At 39.0% G+C, this 21,569-nt stretch overlaps 1 protein-coding gene across 1 annotated transcript; it reads left to right on the top strand.

Annotated features, from left to right (window-relative positions):
• The first annotated feature begins 205 nt into the window (after positions 1 to 205).
• On the top strand, positions 206 to 20,763 carry hoatz (HOATZ cilia and flagella associated protein). The gene is made up of 6 exons (XM_052126025.1): positions 206 to 424; positions 6,402 to 6,437; positions 6,529 to 6,599; positions 18,672 to 18,731; positions 19,340 to 19,392; positions 20,493 to 20,763. Exons 1-6 carry the CDS (start codon positions 223 to 225, stop codon positions 20,557 to 20,559), a joined length of 489 nt encoding a protein of 162 aa, XP_051981985.1. The 5' UTR covers positions 206 to 222; the 3' UTR covers positions 20,560 to 20,763.
• The last annotated feature ends 806 nt before the right edge of the window (positions 20,764 to 21,569 follow it).

Consider the following 21,569-nt stretch of genomic DNA (forward strand, 5'->3'; position numbering starts at 1 on the left):
ATATATATATATATATATATATATATATATATATATATATATATATATATATATATATATATATATATATATAAACGTTGTAATACCGAACAGTGCCCCTTTTTTGCTTAACAGTTCTTTCCTCCTTACACACAATTCAGTTTACTAGAGAGTGTTTTGTCACCTTGGCAACACATTCTCACGTGACTGGTTACCTGCTAGAATAGCTCGCCAGCTGTTGTTATGGCTGAGGAACTAGACGAGAAGGTTTTAGACAGTCTTGCGGAAATCGACAAACTTTATACGGTATTTGATGGAGCATCACAAGAAGATGTGGCGTATGCAAAGGTGTTCTGGAACTCGCTCTCCTTACAGCCGCCAATAGAGTCTCGTCTCGTATCTGCTGATATTAGGCAACGGTTAAAAGTAGCGAAGGGCTCGCATTGTAAGTCTGAAAATACATTTTATCAGTACATATTGTTTTAAACACATTGCCAAACTGAAGTTGTGAAAATAAAAAAATAATAGTAGGCCTAGACTTTTTTTAGAGGCAATAAATCTGTATGGTCTGTCTAGTTGTCATGTAAGGTGTTTTCAAACTGACAACTATGACAATCACATTGCGAAGGACAGCTTGCTAAAAGTCGATATGTTTTTGTTTACAAAGACCAGAGAAAATTAAGGACCAGTTTTAAGTATGTATTAGAAAGACAATGTAATTCGCTTTTACATTGTTACTGTACTAAAGCCAAAATAAATTATTAAAATATTATCTGTAGGGATGCACCGACCAATTATTGACCAAATTAAAACACACGGCTGACAATTTACCAATAGTAGCATGAAAATGCCGATATGAAAAACTGATGGTGTATTTATAAGTAATTATGTGGGCTACTAGGTACAACGGGGTAAAACGGCTATTTTGATTTTATTTAAATTAATTTAAATTATGTGTCCAGGTGTACCTAGGAGAACTGGTGCTGTTTTAAAGACAAAGGTGGTCACACCGAATATTGATTTAGCTTTTTTTATGTTAACTGGACTTTGTTAAATGTTAATTGCTAAATGAAAACTAAAAGCATTATTTTTGAAGACATCTTCACTATGCAAAATTTTTCACAAGTGCCTAAAACTTTTTTTGCTTATATATATATATATATATATATATATATATATATATATATATATATATATATATATTATTTAAATTCTGTCCAGGAATTGAAAGGATGGTGTTTGTGCTTAAAAGAGCAAAAGAGTTAAAGAAAATCTTAATTTTTGGGTGAACTATCCCTAAAAGACTACACAGTGATTAAAAAGGTAACAAGGATAAGTGTACACAGATTGAAGAAATCGTGGTCAGTCAGAGCAGGGCCACCAGAATCAAGTGAACACTGAAAGAAAATAATATATGATCAGTGATAAAGTCAGGAAGTCATCACACACAATACTTTCCAAAATCTCCTTTAAATGTGTGGCCGTTCACTTAAGACGCATACCTTTGCGGGAGCGCAGCGCAATAGTGAACGCATGGGTCTTAGTTAATGTTAGCGTTTAACATGAAGTACCGCGGAATTTCAGTTCATTTTTGTGACGTGTTTCAGAATTATGCTCGTGAACACAGAGACTGCTGAAATCTCACCCTTTTTATTTTCTTTATTTTACAAAAGCACAAGGTTTTGTTGTTATTGTGAATGTACACAAATAAAAGTAGACCCTTTATAGTCTCTAATGGTGTGTATGCCCCAAAATGACGGAGTATTTTAAATTGCTTCCGCTGTAATGACGAAAATATCCAGCAGGACGCGCCGGCGCGTGAGAGACAAAGCCAAGATATAGTTCATTATCATTACAAATATACAGTTTATCTTACTACCAATACGAAATGTTTGAATTTGGATTATTATAGAGGCAAGTTTCACCGTTAAACTTGCCTGCAGTTGTCTCTGTGTGTACTCCATAATAAACGCTGATGGCGGAGTCGCTGATAGCGCAATTATCCTCTAGAAATGCTCTGGGATCAAACAGAGTCTGCCTATGTGCGTGTTAATGCAAATAATAATTACAGGGATTTATGAATAAAAATAGAGAACACAGAAAGAGGTAAACCAATCACGAAAAGACGTGGGTTTTGCGCCGATTTAGCCTACATCTGCAGTAGTTTGCTCTATTTAGTTACAGTTTGTTACTCTATTAATTAGATTAAAAGTAATTTACTGTTATTAATGAGTGGTCACTGAATTTACCCATGGTGCAATGCATTTTACAGTTGATAGTCAGTTGCCAGTGTGTTATTAAGAGAAGTATTAAAGGTCTGCATGGCATTGGTCTGATTTTCACTGCATGTACGCCTATTCCTTTTTATTCCCCCACCACCCAGGTGTCACAAAACTGTTTATTCTTCTATCGTAATAAAATTAAGATAATAAAGTGGCATGGCTCTTTATTGCAGGCATAATTATTTTTTTAAATAAATAAATCCTAAAAGAATGGTAATAGACTGTAAATGAAATAATACAAATTCAGTTTATCCAATAGGATCTAAATGTATTCTGGATACTTATCTTATTCCTTTAGGATTGGTTAAAAATTTTGGGAAATTCCTTCAAGATTTTTTGCATCATAAATTAACTCTCAAAACACAGATGGCAGCTTCACATGTTAACATTAAATACCAAATACATTTTTGCTTATCAAAGTTAAACAGAGAGATGGAAACTTAATTGAAAACAATTGTTGGAAAATTAAACTATTAAAACAACAATGCATAAACAGAATGTTCTTCGCTGACAACTTGCCATCTCTGATCGAAATGCTGTTGTAAAAAAAAGAATAAGAAGAAAGACAAATGCTAATGACGCAATATTTGAAAAGAACAGTTTCGGACTTCCCAAAACCATGGGTATCTGTGAATTGTTTCATATGCATTATTAATATAAAAAAATAACAATGTTTATTTAAAAAAATTAAAAATCACAAACATGTCTGTTGAGCGCATGAACATAATGGCATATTAGTGGCATTTAAAGCCTTGTTTATAGACCCCTTCTCGGTTAGTAAACTTTGTGACGTTTTCTTTGTGGGTGGAGCTTAGGTGGAGGCAGAACGATTCTCCTGACCCCTTCACTAACGCTAGCTAGCTAACTTGTTTTTTAACAATGACTGGAGAAAATCAGATTTTATCTGAATATGTAAGGTCACTCACTGTCCGGCACCACGATTGTTATTTGAAAAAGTTAACTTTAACAGATGGAAACAGATTGGCCGACCCGTACACGCTCACTCAATGGATGGAGCTGATAGGATTACCTCCAGTGTCTGATTAACTCTGAGTGGCCTGACATCTACACCTACCTGATAGAGAAACCGAGCGTGTATAGTAAAGACAAACTGAGGGCGTATAAATATTTAGATGCCTATAATGTGCTGAATGGTTATGTACAAGACTTAAAAAACAAAGATTTAACAGATGAGTTTTTTGTCATATGATCCAAAGTTCTGCCTAACAAGCCCCAAGGCCAGAAGATGACCATGTACCAGGCTTGGGTCATTGTTAACAGAACAAACAACTACATCTTGATGCCATTCTGCACTTGCATGTCTGGGTAAGTAGCTAATATCATATTTGAAAGCTCATATTTGAAACCACAATTAATATGACACTTATGTTGTTAACAGTTGTTATGTTAGCTATGTTGTTGTGTTAGCTATGCTATGAGATGAGCAACAAGTTATCACTCAGTTTAATTTTCCATCTGACATCACAGTCCAGGGTCTTGTTGCAGCCATTTAACTGCAATACTATTTAAGGTGGAGCAGTATGTTAGGATGGGAGGGCCGAGCATCCAGCAAGCACATCAGGAGAATGCCTCTGGAAACAGATGAAGAGAGAGGTCAAATCAGCGAGAGTTAGGCAGATCAACTTCCAGAGGCCTAAAAGACAGCAGCAGTTCCAGCCAAAGTCAGGAGGTTCAGTAGCATTGCTAGAGGCATGTACCAGAGTAGATCAGGCTTTGTTGCTTTGTCAAGAGAAAGGAAGTTATTTAAGATAGAGTTAAGAATTAAGATGTAATTACTTCCAGACCAGGTCAGAGTTATGCTGCTAGGTGTAGGTTCACTCTCAAGTCAAGTGTCCAGTCATATATTTTACTGATCATACTTACATACTTAAAAGTAAGGTTTTGAATGCAGGACTTTTACTTGTAGGGAGTATTTTCAGTGTGCTATTATTACTTTTACTGAAGTAAAGGATCTGAACACGTCCTCCACCACTGCTGACTACTATAAACTGAATGCTCTACACCCAATTAAAACACATTGCATGTTCATTTTGCTGTATATTCATTAGATGCCAATCATCTAAGCGAATGAGTGTTAAATATTGTTTGTTGTCTTTTGTCAACCTCTAGAACTCACAGATGGAGAAATCCAAGAACTGTATTTGATTGCCCCTGATGCTGCTGTTCTTACCAGCAAAGAAAACAGAGTCTGAGCTAGAGAATCCTCCAGAGTTGCCAGAGCCACTCACTGCCTTGTATGACCCCACGCTCAGACAGCAGACACACGTGGACATCAGAGAGAAATGTGGGGAAGCCCATCTCAACATGAAAAGAAACATCCACCCTGACCAGTGTGAGAGACTTGAGGCCACCACAAAACTGCAGGCAAAGTACCAAGACTGGCAGGCAGCACAACATTTTAAAGTGTATGTAAAGGCGATCATCTACACAAAACCACCCTGGACAAAATCATGCGCTTCCACGACACCAACATACAGGTTGCAGCAGTTGTATGGGCAAGAGACAACAAGGAAATTGCTAGGGAGTGCTATACCAAAGAGGTCAACAAAACCCATCAAAATGTAAAGGTTAGTCTGAATAGTTTTGAGATACGACCTGATGAACCACACCTGGTGCATCTCCAGATGGGAAAGTCGTGTGTTCCTTCTGTGAGGAAGGAGTCCTGGAAATCAAATGCCCATATAAATACAGGGAAGGCATACAGGGTGTCACAGTCACTGAGGATATCTGCCTTGACCAAACATTCCAACTAAAGAAGACACACCAGTACTACCACCAGGTTCAACTCCACATGTTTGTCTTCAATGTCCAGTACTGTGATTTTGTGGTCTGGACAACTTAGGAGCTGGTTGTAAATAGTATCCCAAGATACAAAGAGCTCTTGCAGATGGATTTACCTAAAGCAAAGCAATTTTTTGTATCTTTCATTCTGCCTGAACATCTAACCCGCAGCCAAGATCCTGCCCTTCAACCACCAGTACTTTGCAACACATGTGAAAAGCCAGAGTTTGGAAAAATTATGAGTGTTGAGTGTATGATGCGCAACCACTTCTTTCAATATATTTGTTCTTTCACCTGCCACCGTACCGCGAGCTTTCGTGCACCTCCATGTTTATACTTAGCGTGTTTGCCATTGTACTATTCTATGAAACGGAAGGGTGCGGTCGAGAGAAAAGGTATTGTGAATCAGCGGGAAGAACAGTGAGAAGTTTGCCAGAAAAAACATCAACAATGGCATCTCACGTGCATTTGCTTGATTTGGATGTTGGATGTGTAAATTTTTTGTGCTTTTAAGCATTTAATATTTATTTACCTTAGTAAAAACCTTGACAAAAATGTTTATTAAAGCATCAAACTTTTGTCTGGTTTTGTTTTTATTTCCAGACAAATACTTTATTTATTTATACCTTAAACATGCTTATTGCATATTTATTTACCTCAAGCATATATATATATGGTGGAATATAAAACATAAAATGCTTGTTGTATATTTCTTGATTTTATAGTCCTATAAAATTCTAGAACAGCTAATAAAAAATAAAATATATATATATATATATATATTCTTTGCATTTATCTATAATTTTGTCTTTCTTAAAATGTTGGCCTGTCATGCGTTCAATATATCCAATCCATTTTCAGTGGAAATTATTTATTGTTAGATGAATAAAATAGCTTTTGCACTTCTTTGTAAATTTTTAAAGCTTAATTCCTAAGCAAAACAGTGATCTGAAGGCAAAATATTTGCATTTGTTTATAGTTTTTTGTCAAAATCGTCAATGTATCAGCCAAACATTTCCATATTGGTGCATCCTTAACCTGCAAAATATTTAGCCGTCTTTGTAGTATGTTGACTGCATATCTTTTTTCTACCCAATAATTGAGTCAAGTAAAATGTGTTGAAAAAAGTCTTGATTAAACTGAAATGGCAATAATGTAAAATTTGGAAAATATAGTTTTTTCTCTGGGGTCCAGTGCTTTCACCAGACCCCAGTTTGAAATCCCTTGGTAAAAGGGATGCATTTTAGTTTTTAAAGGGGGGTTCAAAATCTGCTTTGACAAATGAAACTAATTTAAAGAGAGTAAAATTAAGATTAAACTTGTCATTTTTCTTTTTAGCCACAAATGCTGCCTCAAAGCTCACATCACAGACAAGTAAGTAGGCTATAAAGTAAGTGGTATATTTTGAGTTTATTGTATTGTAGGTTCTACAAATTTAGTGTGCTTTGGTCTGTTTGTTTGACAGAGAGAGAAGATATCCAGCAGGATGTTTACTTGAAGCAAAAGCAAGAGGAAAGGCAGAAATACATGGAGATGGTAAATCTAATCTCTCAATGGTAGCCTATTTGCTAATGAACTCCATGTGAACACATTTTTCAAGTTGCTTGATTTAATAGCTGATGTACAACTACAAAAATGTATTTGCTATTATACAGTATATCTGATTCCTTTCACTTAAATTGACATTGTCTGAGTACACTAACAAACATGAAAGATTATTTTGTGGACTTTCTGCTGTGTATGGCAGTAGCCCATCTCCATTCAAAATGCCTTACCTTCAGTAAAAATGCAGTTAGACATGAAGTAAGACATTTAATAATTTGTGTGATTCTCACAAAAACTCAAATGTCCTGGTCCTACTTTACCTCAAAAATCAAAAGAGACAAATCATATTTTGCCTATAGGAAATTAAGCCTATTTGTAGAAATCACCCTCTCAGTACTCCACAACACCACCCCCGAAACCTACAAACATATCAGACAGCTTTCCACCTAAATTACAAAAACAAAGAGGGCATCCAATTTTCATTTTCAACCTTCCTACTCCCATCCAGCCCTTCCACTCACTAGCACACTATCTACATCCCAATTTGGATCCCAAACCTAAAACTCTCAGGAGCTCCTCTTTGTCAATCACAAAAATCAAGCAGTGTCACGATTCTGGTTTCAAAAACACCTCAAATCCATCCTGCTCAGTTCCGGCATTTCAGATAAACCATACTCAAGCCATTCCTTTCGCGTCGGCGCCACAACCACTGCAGCCCACAAAGGCCTGCCCGAGCACGAAATACAATTACTGGACTGCTGGTCATCCAACGCATATCTCAGCTACATCCGCACCAACCGTCTTCATATCAGGAAAGCACATCAAGCCCTAATTAACTAATCACAAACATTCACATTCGGGGTCAGGGGGACGCTTGATTCATCCTTGTCTTTCCAATAGGCTGGCCCCACCGTTCAGATGCAGCAGGGGTTAACCCTGGCCAGTCCGGAAGCCCCCCATCCCACAGCGCAGGAAGGGCCCGCCTTAAGCACTCAATGGCTCTCCCATTTGAATCGCAGTGGGGGTTCTCCCGCTCAAATGCAGTGCGAACTAACTCACGTTTATTTGTATCTCTGGCTTCCCTGTTCGAAGTGCAGTGAGGACCCCCATTGTCCTTAGGTCTTTCTTTTGAGCAGCTAGGATTCACGCCACCACTCGGGGTGATCTTGGCATGGCAAACTCCTCCAGCGCATTCCCATCAAGGGCTCTCCCGTTCAAACCACAGCAAGGGTTCTCCCGTCCAAATGCTGAGTGAGCTTCCACGTTTATTTGTATCATGGGCTCTCCCCGTTCAAAGCTCGGGATGACTTCCCTGTTCAAATGCAGTGAGGGGCCCTGTTCGATCATAGGATGGGCTCTGCTTGCTCGAGTGGCTGCCATACCCCTTCCCTCTGGGTTCGCCGTTTCTCCGCACAGGCCCGGAGGGAGACTTGAGGTCGGTCTGGGCGGCTAGGATTCATGTCTCCGTCCGGCAGGGTCGCCCTTGTGTTTGACCGTAACGATACCTCTCAGAGCTAATTTTCATGCAGCTGCAACCACAGCTGTCTTCAGTGATTCAGCCTATTTTCTTTCTCCATCTCTATCCTACACCTCCTATTTTTCTATCCCCTGAGCGGGCCCTAGTGTGAGGCTGCCTCCACTAGCGGCCCCTGCTCGTTCTATCATTTTTGGCACCTCTTCCCACCTCACACAGGTCTCAGCAAGTGTGAGTTTCGTGAGATTCACTCATTTGTTAACGAAAACTAAGATGAGGAATTTTAAAATAAAATTTCAGCAAGTGTTTTCTTCTTGGCACGTGAAAGAGTCAAATGAAGATTTATTTCCTCATATCTGTTTCACATTTTTGCAATGGTGAATTTCTCTACCTAATAATATCTTTCAAAGTAGTTGCAACATGTTGAGTTGCTGTTCTCCCTACCAAAGGGTTTGACATGCAGGCCCACAAGCTTAATAACACGACATGCATATCTGTTAGAGCATCAAGTCAAACGGTTCAATCAATGAGGTACAAAGTACTTCTAAACTCAGCAGGAGTAAAAGCAGTAAGGAAGCCTTGATTAGTTGAGGTATCTGGCAGATTTCAATCATCAGTAGTCTATACGTTCAAAAATTCAGGTGTTTGTAATGGCTCCAGTTGCATTTCTGTCTCAGTTTGTGCCTTCCTCTAATCGTCATTTCTATAAAGTGCATTGCAGCGTAAAGCTAATGAGTCATGGCGGGCAGTTATAGATCTCGTATAAAAGATGACCTGAGATCAGGTGGTTTCTTAATGTGGGTCTGGCAGGCGGGATTTGCCAGTTTTAGCTCACCCTGCTGCATTAGCAAAAGGAGTCTCTAAGAAGCATCATTGGTAATTTAAGATCACAGCATAAAATGGTACTCTGTACTGCCATTTTACATGTAAATCTTAGCTATACAGCGTAAAAAAAAAGTTTCTTCTAAGATGAGCATCACTTTTACAATTGCTCAAATTTAGAGACTTGACATTGCACTGTTCCTCTACAATGTGTAAAACACACTAGACGTGTTATGCTTTATTTTACCAGCCGATGAAATTATGCTGATTGTCCACTTTCTGTAAACACCTCAATGCTTTCAAACAGAGCTATCTGATTATTCTGCAGATTTAATTTAAAGGCTTCCAATGCATTCTGGCTTGTGTACATTTTCTCAGTGTAGCCAGTTGAATTATTATCAAGCAGGATGACATCCTTAAGAGCATGCTTGGCCTCTAATAAGCCCCACATTTGTACAGTGATGAACCTGTTCATATAGCTACTTTTATCTCCCAACAGTGCACTAGCCACATCCACTAATCAGATTAGCAAGAAATCACAGGTCTTGCAGATCAATTCATTTTGGATAAGAATAAAGAAGCATTGTTTTATCACTTTTGCAGGGCATTGCAGGGGCAAGAAACGGCTCATCATTCTGACATCAGTCTGTCTTGAGAATAATCAGCGCTCATCACAAAATGTTATGGTTGAGCACATTAAAGAAATATTTATATTGTGTTATTATTTACTCATGCTCATGTCATTCCAAATCAGTATGCTGTTATTTTTCCATGGAACAAAAAGTATAAATTTTTAAAGAATCTTTATGTAGCCCTTTTCATTGAATATCATTACGACAGTTCCAAGTGAGCAGTAGCTGTCATGCTCCAAGAAAGTACATAAAAGCACCAAAAAGACCAAATTTGTCCATAATACCATACAACCTGTGTGCTATATTCCAAGTCTTCTGATGCTATAGCAAAAAGTTGGATAGCAACTTGAATTTCAGTCTGTTCCTCACACATAGCTATTGTATGATGCATTGCATCAGCAGGGTGGGGGAGTTTGGTTCTCATCACTCATTGAAACCAGGATGTAATCTTGTTCACCTAATCACTTCAGAGCTTGATTTGAAAGTTCCATTTTCCCTCTTAAGATTACATTTTCACTCCATTGACAGTTAGATTTAGGGTTGGGAATTGGGTAAGGGGATAGAGTTAATCAAATATGCATTCCTCTTCAATGTATTATATTAGTTACAGCTATAAACAACTTACTTTTGGCACCCCTCTGTGGACATTTCACCTGGAAACTGGAGCTTACATGTGCACCTACGTTTAATAAAAAAAATCCCGCTTTGGCCACTGAGGACAGTGCTTCGAATTTCAGTAAGCACAGACTGAGTTTAGCTTAAGAAAAGTCAACCTAATGTTTCCAAATTCAAAGTGAGATCAGTCTGATCCTGAGTGTATTACAAATAAGAAATAAAAAAGCAATTTAAAAGTAAATATGTCTGCAGCATCGCACTGCCACCCTAGAGTATTAGAAAACCAAGAACTGCAGAAAGACACAAATAAAGAAATTATTATTACTAGTAGTAGAAGTAATATTTTTTTCTTTTTAAATAGGAAATGCCTTCATGATTGTTGTCTGGTTAAGTGCTTGTGACACACCTTCCTAATGGACATGCCTCCCAATGGATCACCACCTTGTCACTGTTGGGGGGGTTTGAATGTCTCAGTGACCCTGAGTTCTATGCTAGTCTCCTGGTATGGTCACCCAAGCTGGACAGATCAAAGGGTAGAGACGAGACTGAGTGCAGTCCCTGGCCATCCAGGTTGGGGTTGGACACAGGGCTAACAAACCAGACCCGTAAAAACACACCTTGTTACGGAAACAGCAACAAAAGAAACCAACACTGCTTTGTGAAAAGTGCTTCCATAGGCTTTAGAAGATACTCTAAGTAGTGAAAACCAATAGGATGCTACAGACAGGAAGAATTTCTGAGTACCAAATGCAAGGACAGGATATAGGGTTCTGTAACGTAAGAACAATTTATGAATCAAGAAAGCTCAAGTAACATCAGAAATGAGACGCTATAATATACACATCCTTGGAGTCAGTGAGAGTAGATGGACAGGATCAGGCAGACAGTAGACCTTTACAGGAATGTGCTATACTCAGGAAGAAATGACACCAGGATGGAGTAGCCATCATCCTGTAGAAAGGAACAGAGAATAGTGGAATGGAAGCCTATCAACAGCAGACACATAAGAATTAGAATGATAGGAAGACACACAATCATCCGGTGTTATGTCCCTATGAAAGACAGTGGCCTTGAAACCAAGGACATATCTTGTGACCATATGCAAGCTGAACTAGAAAGCACACCTACACATGACAAAGATTGTAATGGAATTGACTGGAATGCAAAAGTTGGAAACAATAACACACTTTACAAAAGAGTCATGTGGAAAGAAGGATACAACACCATGAATGACAATGGAGAGAGCATGTTAAAACTCTGTACCACCTAAAACCTTGTCATCGGAGGAAGTCTCTTTCCACACCATGGCATTCACAAGCTGACCTGGTGCTCCACCATTGGAAGAGGCATAAACCGGATTGACCACCTGATTATCATTGACACCTGGAGAAGATCACTCCTTGGTGTCAAAGTGAACAGGGGAGCCGATGTTGGCAGTGACCACCACTTTGTCACAGCAATGCTGAAATCAAAACTGCAAAGAACAGACTGCAAAAGACCAGGATACCAGTGGTTTAATGTAAGCAAACTATGCAAACCCCGGGTTAAGAATACCTTTGTTCTACAATTGAAGAACAAGTTCCAAGCTCTTGCAGATATAGATAATCACACACAGTCAGACCAAAATATTGCCAACACCAAGTGGGAACAGATCAGGAAAATATACTCTGAAACTAGTAAAACATGCTTAGGAATGAAACAATAGAAAGAAAAGAGTGGATCACAACAGACACCTGGCAAGTGATTGAAAACAAACAAACATTAATAAGAAACTCATGGAAGACAAATCAGAAAGACAAGGAGAGGTACAAGACAGGAAAGCAGACCGAACAAGAGGGAACAAGAGAGCATGCATAAACAATCTTGCCAACTTGCCAGAAGATGCTGCCAGCAGGGGAGACCAAGGAAAGGTGTACAAGATAACCAAGACATAATGCGGCAAGTACAATGGAAACACAGATGTTCCAATCATGGACAAACAAGTGAGACTTCTCATAACAGAGAAGGAACAAGAAGCAAAATACTAAACAGACCACCCCAAAAATTGGCATCTACAAAGCAGAGACCATCCTTTATGTCAATGTCGCTACACCAAAGAGAGAGGAAATCATATCAGCCATTAGATCGCTCAAGAACGGAAATGCCCCATGACAAGACAACCTCAATACAGAACTATTCAAGACAGATCCAGAGTATAACATGTAGGCAGGCTGAAGACACAGGAGCAGACTAAGACGATGAAGTGTGAGAACCCAAGTGCAGTTTATTTACATGTGTGATATCCAAAAACGTGAATCCAAAACAAACATAAACGACTTGACTAGACTAGACTTGACGTTACAATAACACAATACTTGATAAATAGCAATAGCAAAAATGTGGGTTTAAATGAACATGAACAAGACAGAGACAACCAATGACAAGACTAAACTAATGAACCTGAAAACAAGGCAATGAAACAAGAACCAATGAAAAAAACAGAACTGATAACAAGACTATTAAACATAGACCAATGAATAGACAGGACTAATAAACATATTGGAACAAGAGGGTCACATGACAGTAAAATAACAAGGAACCAATAAGAACAAAACATATGAAAACATGGCAGGAACAAGGAACTTAGATTTCAAAATAAAAGACATGAACAAAAATACATGAAAACATGACATGCCCCCCACAAGGGGTGGCTCCCGATGTCCAAACATAAACACACAATCAATGGGGGGTGGCGGGGTCCTTGAGGCCTGGCGAGACAGGTTGTGGGGCGTGGCCTGGCGAGACAGGGTGTGAGGTGTGGCCTGGCGAGACAGGACGTGGCCTGGCGAGACAGGGCGTGGAGCATGAGACCAAGGCAGAGCCAGTGGCCAGCGAAATGGCTTCCAAGAAGAGAGTGGGTTTGACGGTTTGGGTGTCAGCTTCAGGAAGTGAGCAGAATCAAGTGACCTGGGAGATGGCCACAGGACATGGTCAGGAGGCTTGGGAGGCAGCCACAAGACAGGGTCAGGAGGTCTGGGAGGCAGCCACAGGACAGGGTCAGGAGGCCTGGGGGGGCAGCCACAGGACAGGGTCAGGGCCAGGAGGCCTGGGGGGCAGCCACAGGACAGGGTCAGGAGGCCTGGGGGGTGGCCACACAACATGGGCAGGAGGTCAGGGAGGCAGCCACAGGACAGGGTCAGGAGGCCTGGGGGGCAGCCACAGGATAGGGTCAGGGCCAGGAGGCCTCGGGGGCAGCCACAGGACAGGGTCAGGAGGCCTGGGAGGTGGCCACAGGACAGAGTCAGGAGGCGGAGGCTCAGGGGTGGAGCTGTGGAAGTCTCAGGGATTGGCCACAATAGTCTTGGTGGCTGTGAGCACAGGCAGTGGAAGGGTAACAGTCTCCATGTTCGTGATCATGGGCAGAGACTGGGAAATGTCCTTCATGGTCGTGAGCATGGGCCGTGACAGGGGAATGACCTCTGTGTTCGTGAGCATTGGCAAAGATAGGGAACGAGCTCCGTGGTCGTGAACATGGGATGAGACTGGGAAACGACCTCTGTGGTCGTGAGCACTTACAGAGACTGGGGAACGAACTCTGTGGTCGTGAGCACTGACAGAGACTGGGGAGCAAACTCTGTGGTCGTGAGCACTGACAGAGACTGGGGAACGAACTCTGTGGTCGTGAGCACTGACAGAGACTGGGGAATGGCCTTTGTGGTCATGAGCATGGGCCGTGAAGGGAGTAGGAGCCCTTCTTCTCTTTTTACGCTTCCGATCAGCAGTGTTAGCCTCAAAGGTAGACGTGGGAACATGGCAAGGCGGGGCTGCTTGACTAGGCATGGCAGGCATTGTGGCTTGTTTTGACTTGGCAGGTGGGACAGCATGGCATGACGAGGCAAACGTTGCTACATGGCAAGATGTAGTTGACGTGGCAACAGGACAAGGCAGGGCCTCTTGATTAGTCATGGCAGGCATGGTAACATGTCATGATGTGACAACTTGGCATGAAGTAGGAATCGCAGATGTGGCAACATGGCATGATGTGGCAGACAAGGCAGCATGACGTGGCAACATGACATGACGTGGCAGACATGGCAGCATGGTATGACGAGGCAGGCGTGGCAACATGGCATGATGTGGCTGCTGATGCTTGCTCTGGGACGGAGGAGGCTTGGAACACTGGCTCTGGGACGGACGAGACTTGCAACTCTGGCTCATTGACAGTGGCAGGCGTGGGCACTGGCCCGTGGAACGTGGTTGGATTGGCAGCCATGACGGGAGACTCTGCCAAGCCACGGGAGTGGCTTGGCAGCCACTGTAGGAGTGTATAGTTCCTCATTAACCACTCATCCGCAGGGCAAAGTCGATGTATTGAGCCAGACTGAAGGTAATCTGACCGCCAGGCATCAAGGAGAAGACCGGCTCATTCAAACCTGCACGGAAAAAGTATTTGAGGGCGATCTTTTTAAAACCAACCTTGTAGGCCAGAGCGCAGAAGTCCTCCACATAGTCTTCAACATAGTAGCTGATCTGCTGCGTTCATTTTGCAGGGTAAAGTGTTCTGTAACTTGTTGGTAGGCCGAAGACACAGGAGCAGACGACGATGATGAAGTGTGAGAACCCAAGTGCTGTTTATTTACATGAGTGACATCCAAAAACGTGAATCCAAAACAAACATAAATTATTTGACTTGACTTGACACAACATTACAATAACAAAATATTTGACAAATGACAATAGTAAACATGAGGGCTTAAATACATAAACATGGGTAACTACAAGACAGAGACAAGCAATGACAAGACTAAACTAATGAACATGAAAACAAGGCAATGAAACATGAACCAATGAAAAAACTGAACTGATAAGACTATTAAACATAGACCAATGAAGAGACAGGATTAATAACATAGTGGAACAAGAGGGTCAAATGACAGTAACATGACAAGGAACCAAACAAAACACATGAAAACATGGCAGGAACAAGGAACTTAGTTTTCCAAATAAAAGACATGAACAAAAGTGACACAGAGGTTGCATCATAAGCATTAAAACCTCTATTTATAGCCATATGGGAAGGAAAGAAAATACCTGATGATTGGATGAAAGGCATCATTATAAAGATTCCAAAGCAAGGCAACAGCTGCAACAGCTGGCGAGGAATCACTCTTCTGTCAGTGTAAGAAAAATCCTTGCAAAGATCATCATACAGCGCGTCTCAGAGGCAGACAAACAACCAAGAAAAGCGCAAGCTGTATTCTGGAAAAACAGAGGATATGCACAGACCAGATATTTGCTTTATGCATCATCCTCGAGCAGTGAACAGAGTCACAAAGGCAGCTATAAATCAATGTTTTGGACTTCGAAAAGGTCTTTGACCGCATCCATAAATAAAGCCTTTGGCATATACTACAGTATGTGCCTTTGGGATCCCACAGCCGCTGTTCACCCTCACCAAGAGTCTCTACACAACTTCACATGCAAAGCAGGAAACAGTGACCACAGCTTTGAAGTCAAGACAGGAGTATGACAAGAGTGTGTGATGTCAGCACTGCTTTTCAAAATAGCCATTGCCTGGGTGATGAGACAACAACTGAGGACCAGTCCAGAGGCATTAGCTGAACTCCCTTCTAAACACTGGAAGATCTGGTCTTTGTAGATGACCTAGCACTGCTCTCTCACATTCACCCACATATGCAGGAGAAAACATCTCAACTCAACATAGTCTCACTGCAGGTAGGCTTAAATATCAACCAATATGACAGAGATGAAGACACTGAACATCTCAAACCTCTCACTAATCCAAGTTGATGGAGTTGATCTACCCACAAACAAAGAATTCACCTACCTGGGCAACATCTTTAGGAACGATGGCATTGCAACATAGTCTCACAGCAGGTAGGCTTAAAGATCAACCAATATAAGACAGAGATGAAGACACTGAACATCTCAAACCTCTCACCAATCCAAGTTGATGGAGTTGATCTACCCACAAACAAAGAATTCACCTACCTGGGCAACATCCTTAGGAACGATGGCATTGCAGGCAGTGACATTAAGAATCTGACATTACTGTGCAATTTTTTTATTTCTGAATGTGAACGTGGGGTAAATGAGCATGAGCATCTTTAGAGGGGTACATTATCAATAGATAATGACTTAAATTTGATCTGTTCTTCACACTAAGCAATCCAATGTCTTCAGCAGACTTGGAATGTAGTGCAATAGTTACATCGACTACTTAAATTATAAATTTATGGTGTTTTTTGTCCATTTTGGGGCTTGACAGACATGGCCACAATGAACCTTCATTATACAGAATAAGCTGTGTGGAGATTGTTCTCAAAATATTTGAATTTTGTGTTCTATGGGGGACAAAAATTTGGAACAAAATGAGGGGACGAGTAAATAATTATAGAATTTTTATATTGGGTGAACTTTTTTGTTTTGCTGTTGTTTTTGTTTATACATTTAAATGTCTTGCGATTATACATTTAAAAAAAATATAATAATAAAAACAATTAAATATGAGTTTCTGGATTTGATACAGAAGCATAGACTTTGCATAAGTTCTTGCAGTGACACAAATCTTAAATTTTGGTAGTAGCATTTTCAGTTTAATCATGTCATCCAAGTGCCCATTAAAACATACTTCATTCATGTATTGTTGTGGGTAAGATTTGGACCTTGAGTCTGTAATAAAAGTTTTTGATACTGTATCATTTCGTACAGTACATCTCCATTATAATTTTCCATCTTCATGTTCTTCCACATTCTAAAAACAAATTCCTCATAATTTGGTCAGTTATTCATCAGCATGCTTCTAATGAAGACAGTATGTAGTTCAGCAGGGCAGTAGGCAGTGTCCAGTGCACATCTCACTATAATGTTTTTACTTTTCTACTGTGAATAATCAACCTGAAAACCCTAAGATGGATGGCCCTCTGGAGGATAGATCCATTTTATAAGATTACTCTGAGCTAATTAACCTCTTTCTGAATCAAAGACCAAGAGGATTTCCTTAAAAATGTCTTGGCATCATCAAAGAAGCATTTTAGGCTGAATTAAAAGAAATGAAATGTCTTAAATATTGTTCATTGTTCTGTATTTTTTAATGTTGTAAGATTACAGAGCTTTCTACAATGAGGGAAAATAGAATCATATTCTAATGCAATTTTGTTGGTGCGTTACCAATTTGAAATGTGTTCGATACAGTTTTATGACTTTTAACAATTTGCAGCATGACAGATGTTTACATTTGGTAATAATAATCAACTAAGACATTACATTACATTATTACTTATTAACCTGGCATAAAATGCCATTGGCTTGAAAAACGTTTACCATGTACAAGCATGTAATGGATTTAATGAAATGACATTAAGTGCAACCAGTCCTGTAGCCAGAAACTGTGGGTGCTAAATCAACATTATGAGGCATGTTTAGTAAGTGCAGCTGTTGGGCTGGCATAGTCAGACAGCTGCTCCCCATTTAGCGGTACTGTTAAACTGTACTCAACAGAATATGATCTGTGCTTTAATGGAAGTAAGGAAATTAGGGATTTTCAAAACTACCAATTTTCCTAATCGGCTAGTAGGTCAGTTGTTTGAACGACTGGTCGACTGGTCGGTGCTGAGGTTAATAATGTTTAATTAGGCTCCATTATATTCACGTAATCCTGATCATACACATTTTAGAAGAATATATGGACACTAAGTGCAGCACTTCAACATGGTTACTAGTGTATATTTATCTAAAATATAGGCTAAATAACTATAACATCCTCGTTGCGCATTCAAATGTACAGAATTGCTAGATAATGATGCGTGAACGCGACATCAAGCAGTTTTTACTGCAACTGTTTTACTGTAACAGTGTCGAACAGAATCTGCAAAAGACTTGAATCTCTCCAAAGCACCTCACAAATATAGGAACACTACTCACAGAAGAGGACTTAATGTGTGGCAGTGATCATCTTGTAATGGTGATGCAAACTTCGATGGCTGAAACAGCAGCAGTTCATAAATGGACTAAACTTGTAGGTTTTACTGTGATGAATATTATTCACTATTAAGCACAGCCAACTATAATAATGCAAAACGCTCTCCCAGAAGTTTTTTGAGATTTGCGTCTCCCGTTCAAACCACCACCACTAAAAATGTTAATTTTAGTAGTTGACCCCACCAATCGACTAGTCAGTTGTAAATTAGTTGAACACCATGGCACATCAGTAATGGATATCTGACCTTTTGTACATGAGTTAACATGGTCAATGTCACAAATTTGCTTATTTGATTATTGACCTTAACATGTTATAAAAATCTTTATCTTTAATAAAAATTAATCTTTATCTTAGGTCAAAATCTTAAAACTTTCCAATTTTTTCCAGGTTTCTGTTAGATTTTGAATCTCAGATTTTCGATTTGGACTTTTGAACCCACTGTACTGGAGGTGTCATTAGAACTGTCAAACTTTCCACTTCTGTCAATGCTGTTTTGTGATAACCTGGTTGGGCACTTACTTGTATTTGCTTTTATTTAGGCTAAGAAACGTGATCAGATTATTGCCCTTCTGAAAAAGCAGAGATATGAGCGTATTAAGGTAAGCATTATAAAATGTTAACTTGAATTTGGCCCAATTTAGTTAAAGCCACATAATCCACCCAGTTCTTTCCAGCATTTAGTTTGTATTAGCCTAAATCTCTTCTCAGGCCTTCTGCTAACACAGCAATTGCATATTTGGATGCTGCAGGACAGGGTTCTTCGGATGGCTGTGTGTTTTATTTCTCTCCCATTTATTAAAGTGCTTGCTCTCCCTTCCTCAGCACTTTTTCCCCTGAGCCTCAGCGTTTCTTAAGGTATCCTTCCCTATAGAGGAGGAGAGTAAAGTAGGGGGTGGACATCTAAACTTTAATGTCTCTCTTGGGAGCAGCCTGATGATTGCAGGGTTGTAGTGCTTTACCCTGTCCCTGTTGAGTGCCTTACAAACCTAGTTTGCTAATACAAGTTGAACTGAAGTCAGTTGTTTTTAGAAATACTATATACTGGTAGTCATCTAAAGTATCTCTTAAGCATACTGTTCTGTTTTTTAGACAGCTATTTTAAATTATAGTGTTCTATTATACATATTTGCTGTAATTACAATTTTATGAAAGTGCATTTTTAATCTAACAGAATTAATAAAGACTTTATATCCAATATTCTTAACAGAAGGAGAGGATTTCGATCCAACACAAACCTAGAAAAGAACCCCTAGAAGAACGGTATGTGCATATACAATGTGTTATTTAATTTCACCATAAAATATTCACATAACTCATTATAATGGTATATTTCAAATACAAATTATTTCAAAGTCACACTTATAGGTACTAGTGGAATAAACCCAAAATATTTTACAATCAAAGCAATGGTATACAGTAGTGCAATTTATCATACCAGTATGTGTGTACTTTCCAGTAATTTACTGCTGCAGGCAGTATAGGGGAGCTATTTTGCTGATGTTGCTACTATAAATCACATCCATTTATAAAAGGGAAAACATATAGGGCCTCACCTCCAATTATTATTTAAACTTTACAGGTAAACTGGTAAAATGTTGCTTGTGACTGAGAGAGAGAAAGAACAATGATATTTTGTAACAATTTCATTATTACTTGGATAGCCTATAAATTGGACTTGCAGACCCAATGATGAAGGGTTATTGGAAAATCAACTGATTTAGCTTAGATATTGATTGGAAATGTCTGATCTTTTCTGCTTTGCTCTGTAAGGACAGTTCAAACCTGCATTTATTAGCTGTCCTATTATCCGAACAATTCCTTTGCTGACAAATGCATCATGCAAAACCCTTTACTTAATGTCATGTAAGAAGACTTTCAGCAGCCTGTGTGGTAGAATGGTATGTAGTAACACTAAATTGAGTCTGCACAAATAATATTTATGCTACCTGTTACAAATCTGACATATGCGGTTATTACTAAGATTAACTTTTTTGACTGGATCTTTGCTGCATCTATAAAAAGAGTAAAATAGATAATGCATACATGTTTAAAAAAGAATTGCAGTCCAGTAAACATTCAAATTAAAGCTATATCAATATTGGTGGGCTTTGTGGGGACAATGCCATCTCTTAAAGAGTGCCCTGTTCTTCTTTTATAATCTTTTCTATTAGCAAAAAATAATGTTTGGGAGTCTAAAATGTATATTTCCTATTGATACACTAAAGCTGAAGATATAAATAACCATCTTAAGACAAATGCTTTTGTGAAACATCTTAAGTGCCTAAAACTTTTGCACAGTATTTAAAAAGTAAGCAATTTTGAAAACCTTAATTTAATTGTATTTATTTCATGTGTTCTAGACTTGCTTCAAAGACCATTTCATCACCTGTGAACGAGGACCAGAAAGAGGTTCAAGAGCTCCAGTAAAACACATTGTTAATATTTAAGACTAGTCGAAGATAAATAAATATAAAATGTCATTTTAACATGTTTTTGACCCCCAAAGCATATATGACTGTTTAAGATATTGACAATAAAGCTGATATCTGTATATCAGAAAATTAGTTTAAAACACTTAATCAGCTCTCTGTATACTTGTAAAATGATTTTTGGTTTGTTGTAGCCTGCAAATAAAAGCACATGACTTGTTAGTTTTACTAGCAGTTGATGACGTATGCCTGTGTTCAGTCTCGAGCCCGTGTCTCAGACTGACGTGTCTTTCTGGATGTGCACGAAGATTTCAACTGATTACTGGACAAGTGGATGTTTTTTCTAGTGTTGGATGTTCATTTTAGTTGCTTTAGCATTTCTTCTTGGTTGTCCTGAAATTGTTACGTTTAGAAAACTGGAAGTTTTGAAATGGATTTGATGAAAATATCTAGTTGCGCGTATCTGATCTGCCTCTTCTCCGCGTGCGCGTCTAAGCTTCTTGGTGGTGAGTAAAAACATTAGCTAATTTTTTAATTTATTTATATTTTTTTATTTAGAATTAAACAATTATATTTCTAACTAGATTTGAGATATTAATATTCAAAACATTACACTTGTGACGATTTTGTTCTCTTAATTACAGCTTGTAGGCTTTATAAAAACACAGTTTTTGTAGACATCATATCACATCTATTATAATTGTAATAAGGTTTTGCTGTAACTTATTTTTATGTTTATTTGTTTGTTTTTTCTTTTGTACAATCGCTACCTGCCTCGTCCTTTTCCTGTTTTATTCATTTTAAAGAGATGTTTGAATATGACACCAATGTTTTTTTTTTTTTCTAAATTAAATGATAGCTCTTCCTATCAGATCTTATACAGTATAACTTCGAAACCAGAATGGAAAATAATCATGACATAAACATGGTTCGTCCCATATTTTAAGCATATATTTGCTATTGTTAAGTGTATCAAGTATTCTACAAACAAATGTGTCTCCATTGTGA

This window comes from Xyrauchen texanus, chromosome 4 (genome assembly GCF_025860055.1).
Source record: "Xyrauchen texanus isolate HMW12.3.18 chromosome 4, RBS_HiC_50CHRs, whole genome shotgun sequence".
NCBI lineage: Eukaryota > Metazoa > Chordata > Actinopteri > Cypriniformes > Catostomidae > Xyrauchen > Xyrauchen texanus.

Excerpts from the sequence above, each read along its gene's own strand:
- hoatz (XM_052126025.1), top strand. The coding sequence starts at position 223 with ATGGCTGAGGAACTAGACGAGAAGGTTTTAGACAGTCTTGCGGAAATC. Across the intron at positions 425-6,401 it reads AGTAGCGAAGGGCTCGCATT|CCACAAATGCTGCCTCAAAG; the intron begins GTAAGTCTGAAA and ends TTTTCTTTTTAG. Across the intron at positions 18,732-19,339 it reads AGAGATATGAGCGTATTAAG|AAGGAGAGGATTTCGATCCA; the intron begins GTAAGCATTATA and ends TATTCTTAACAG.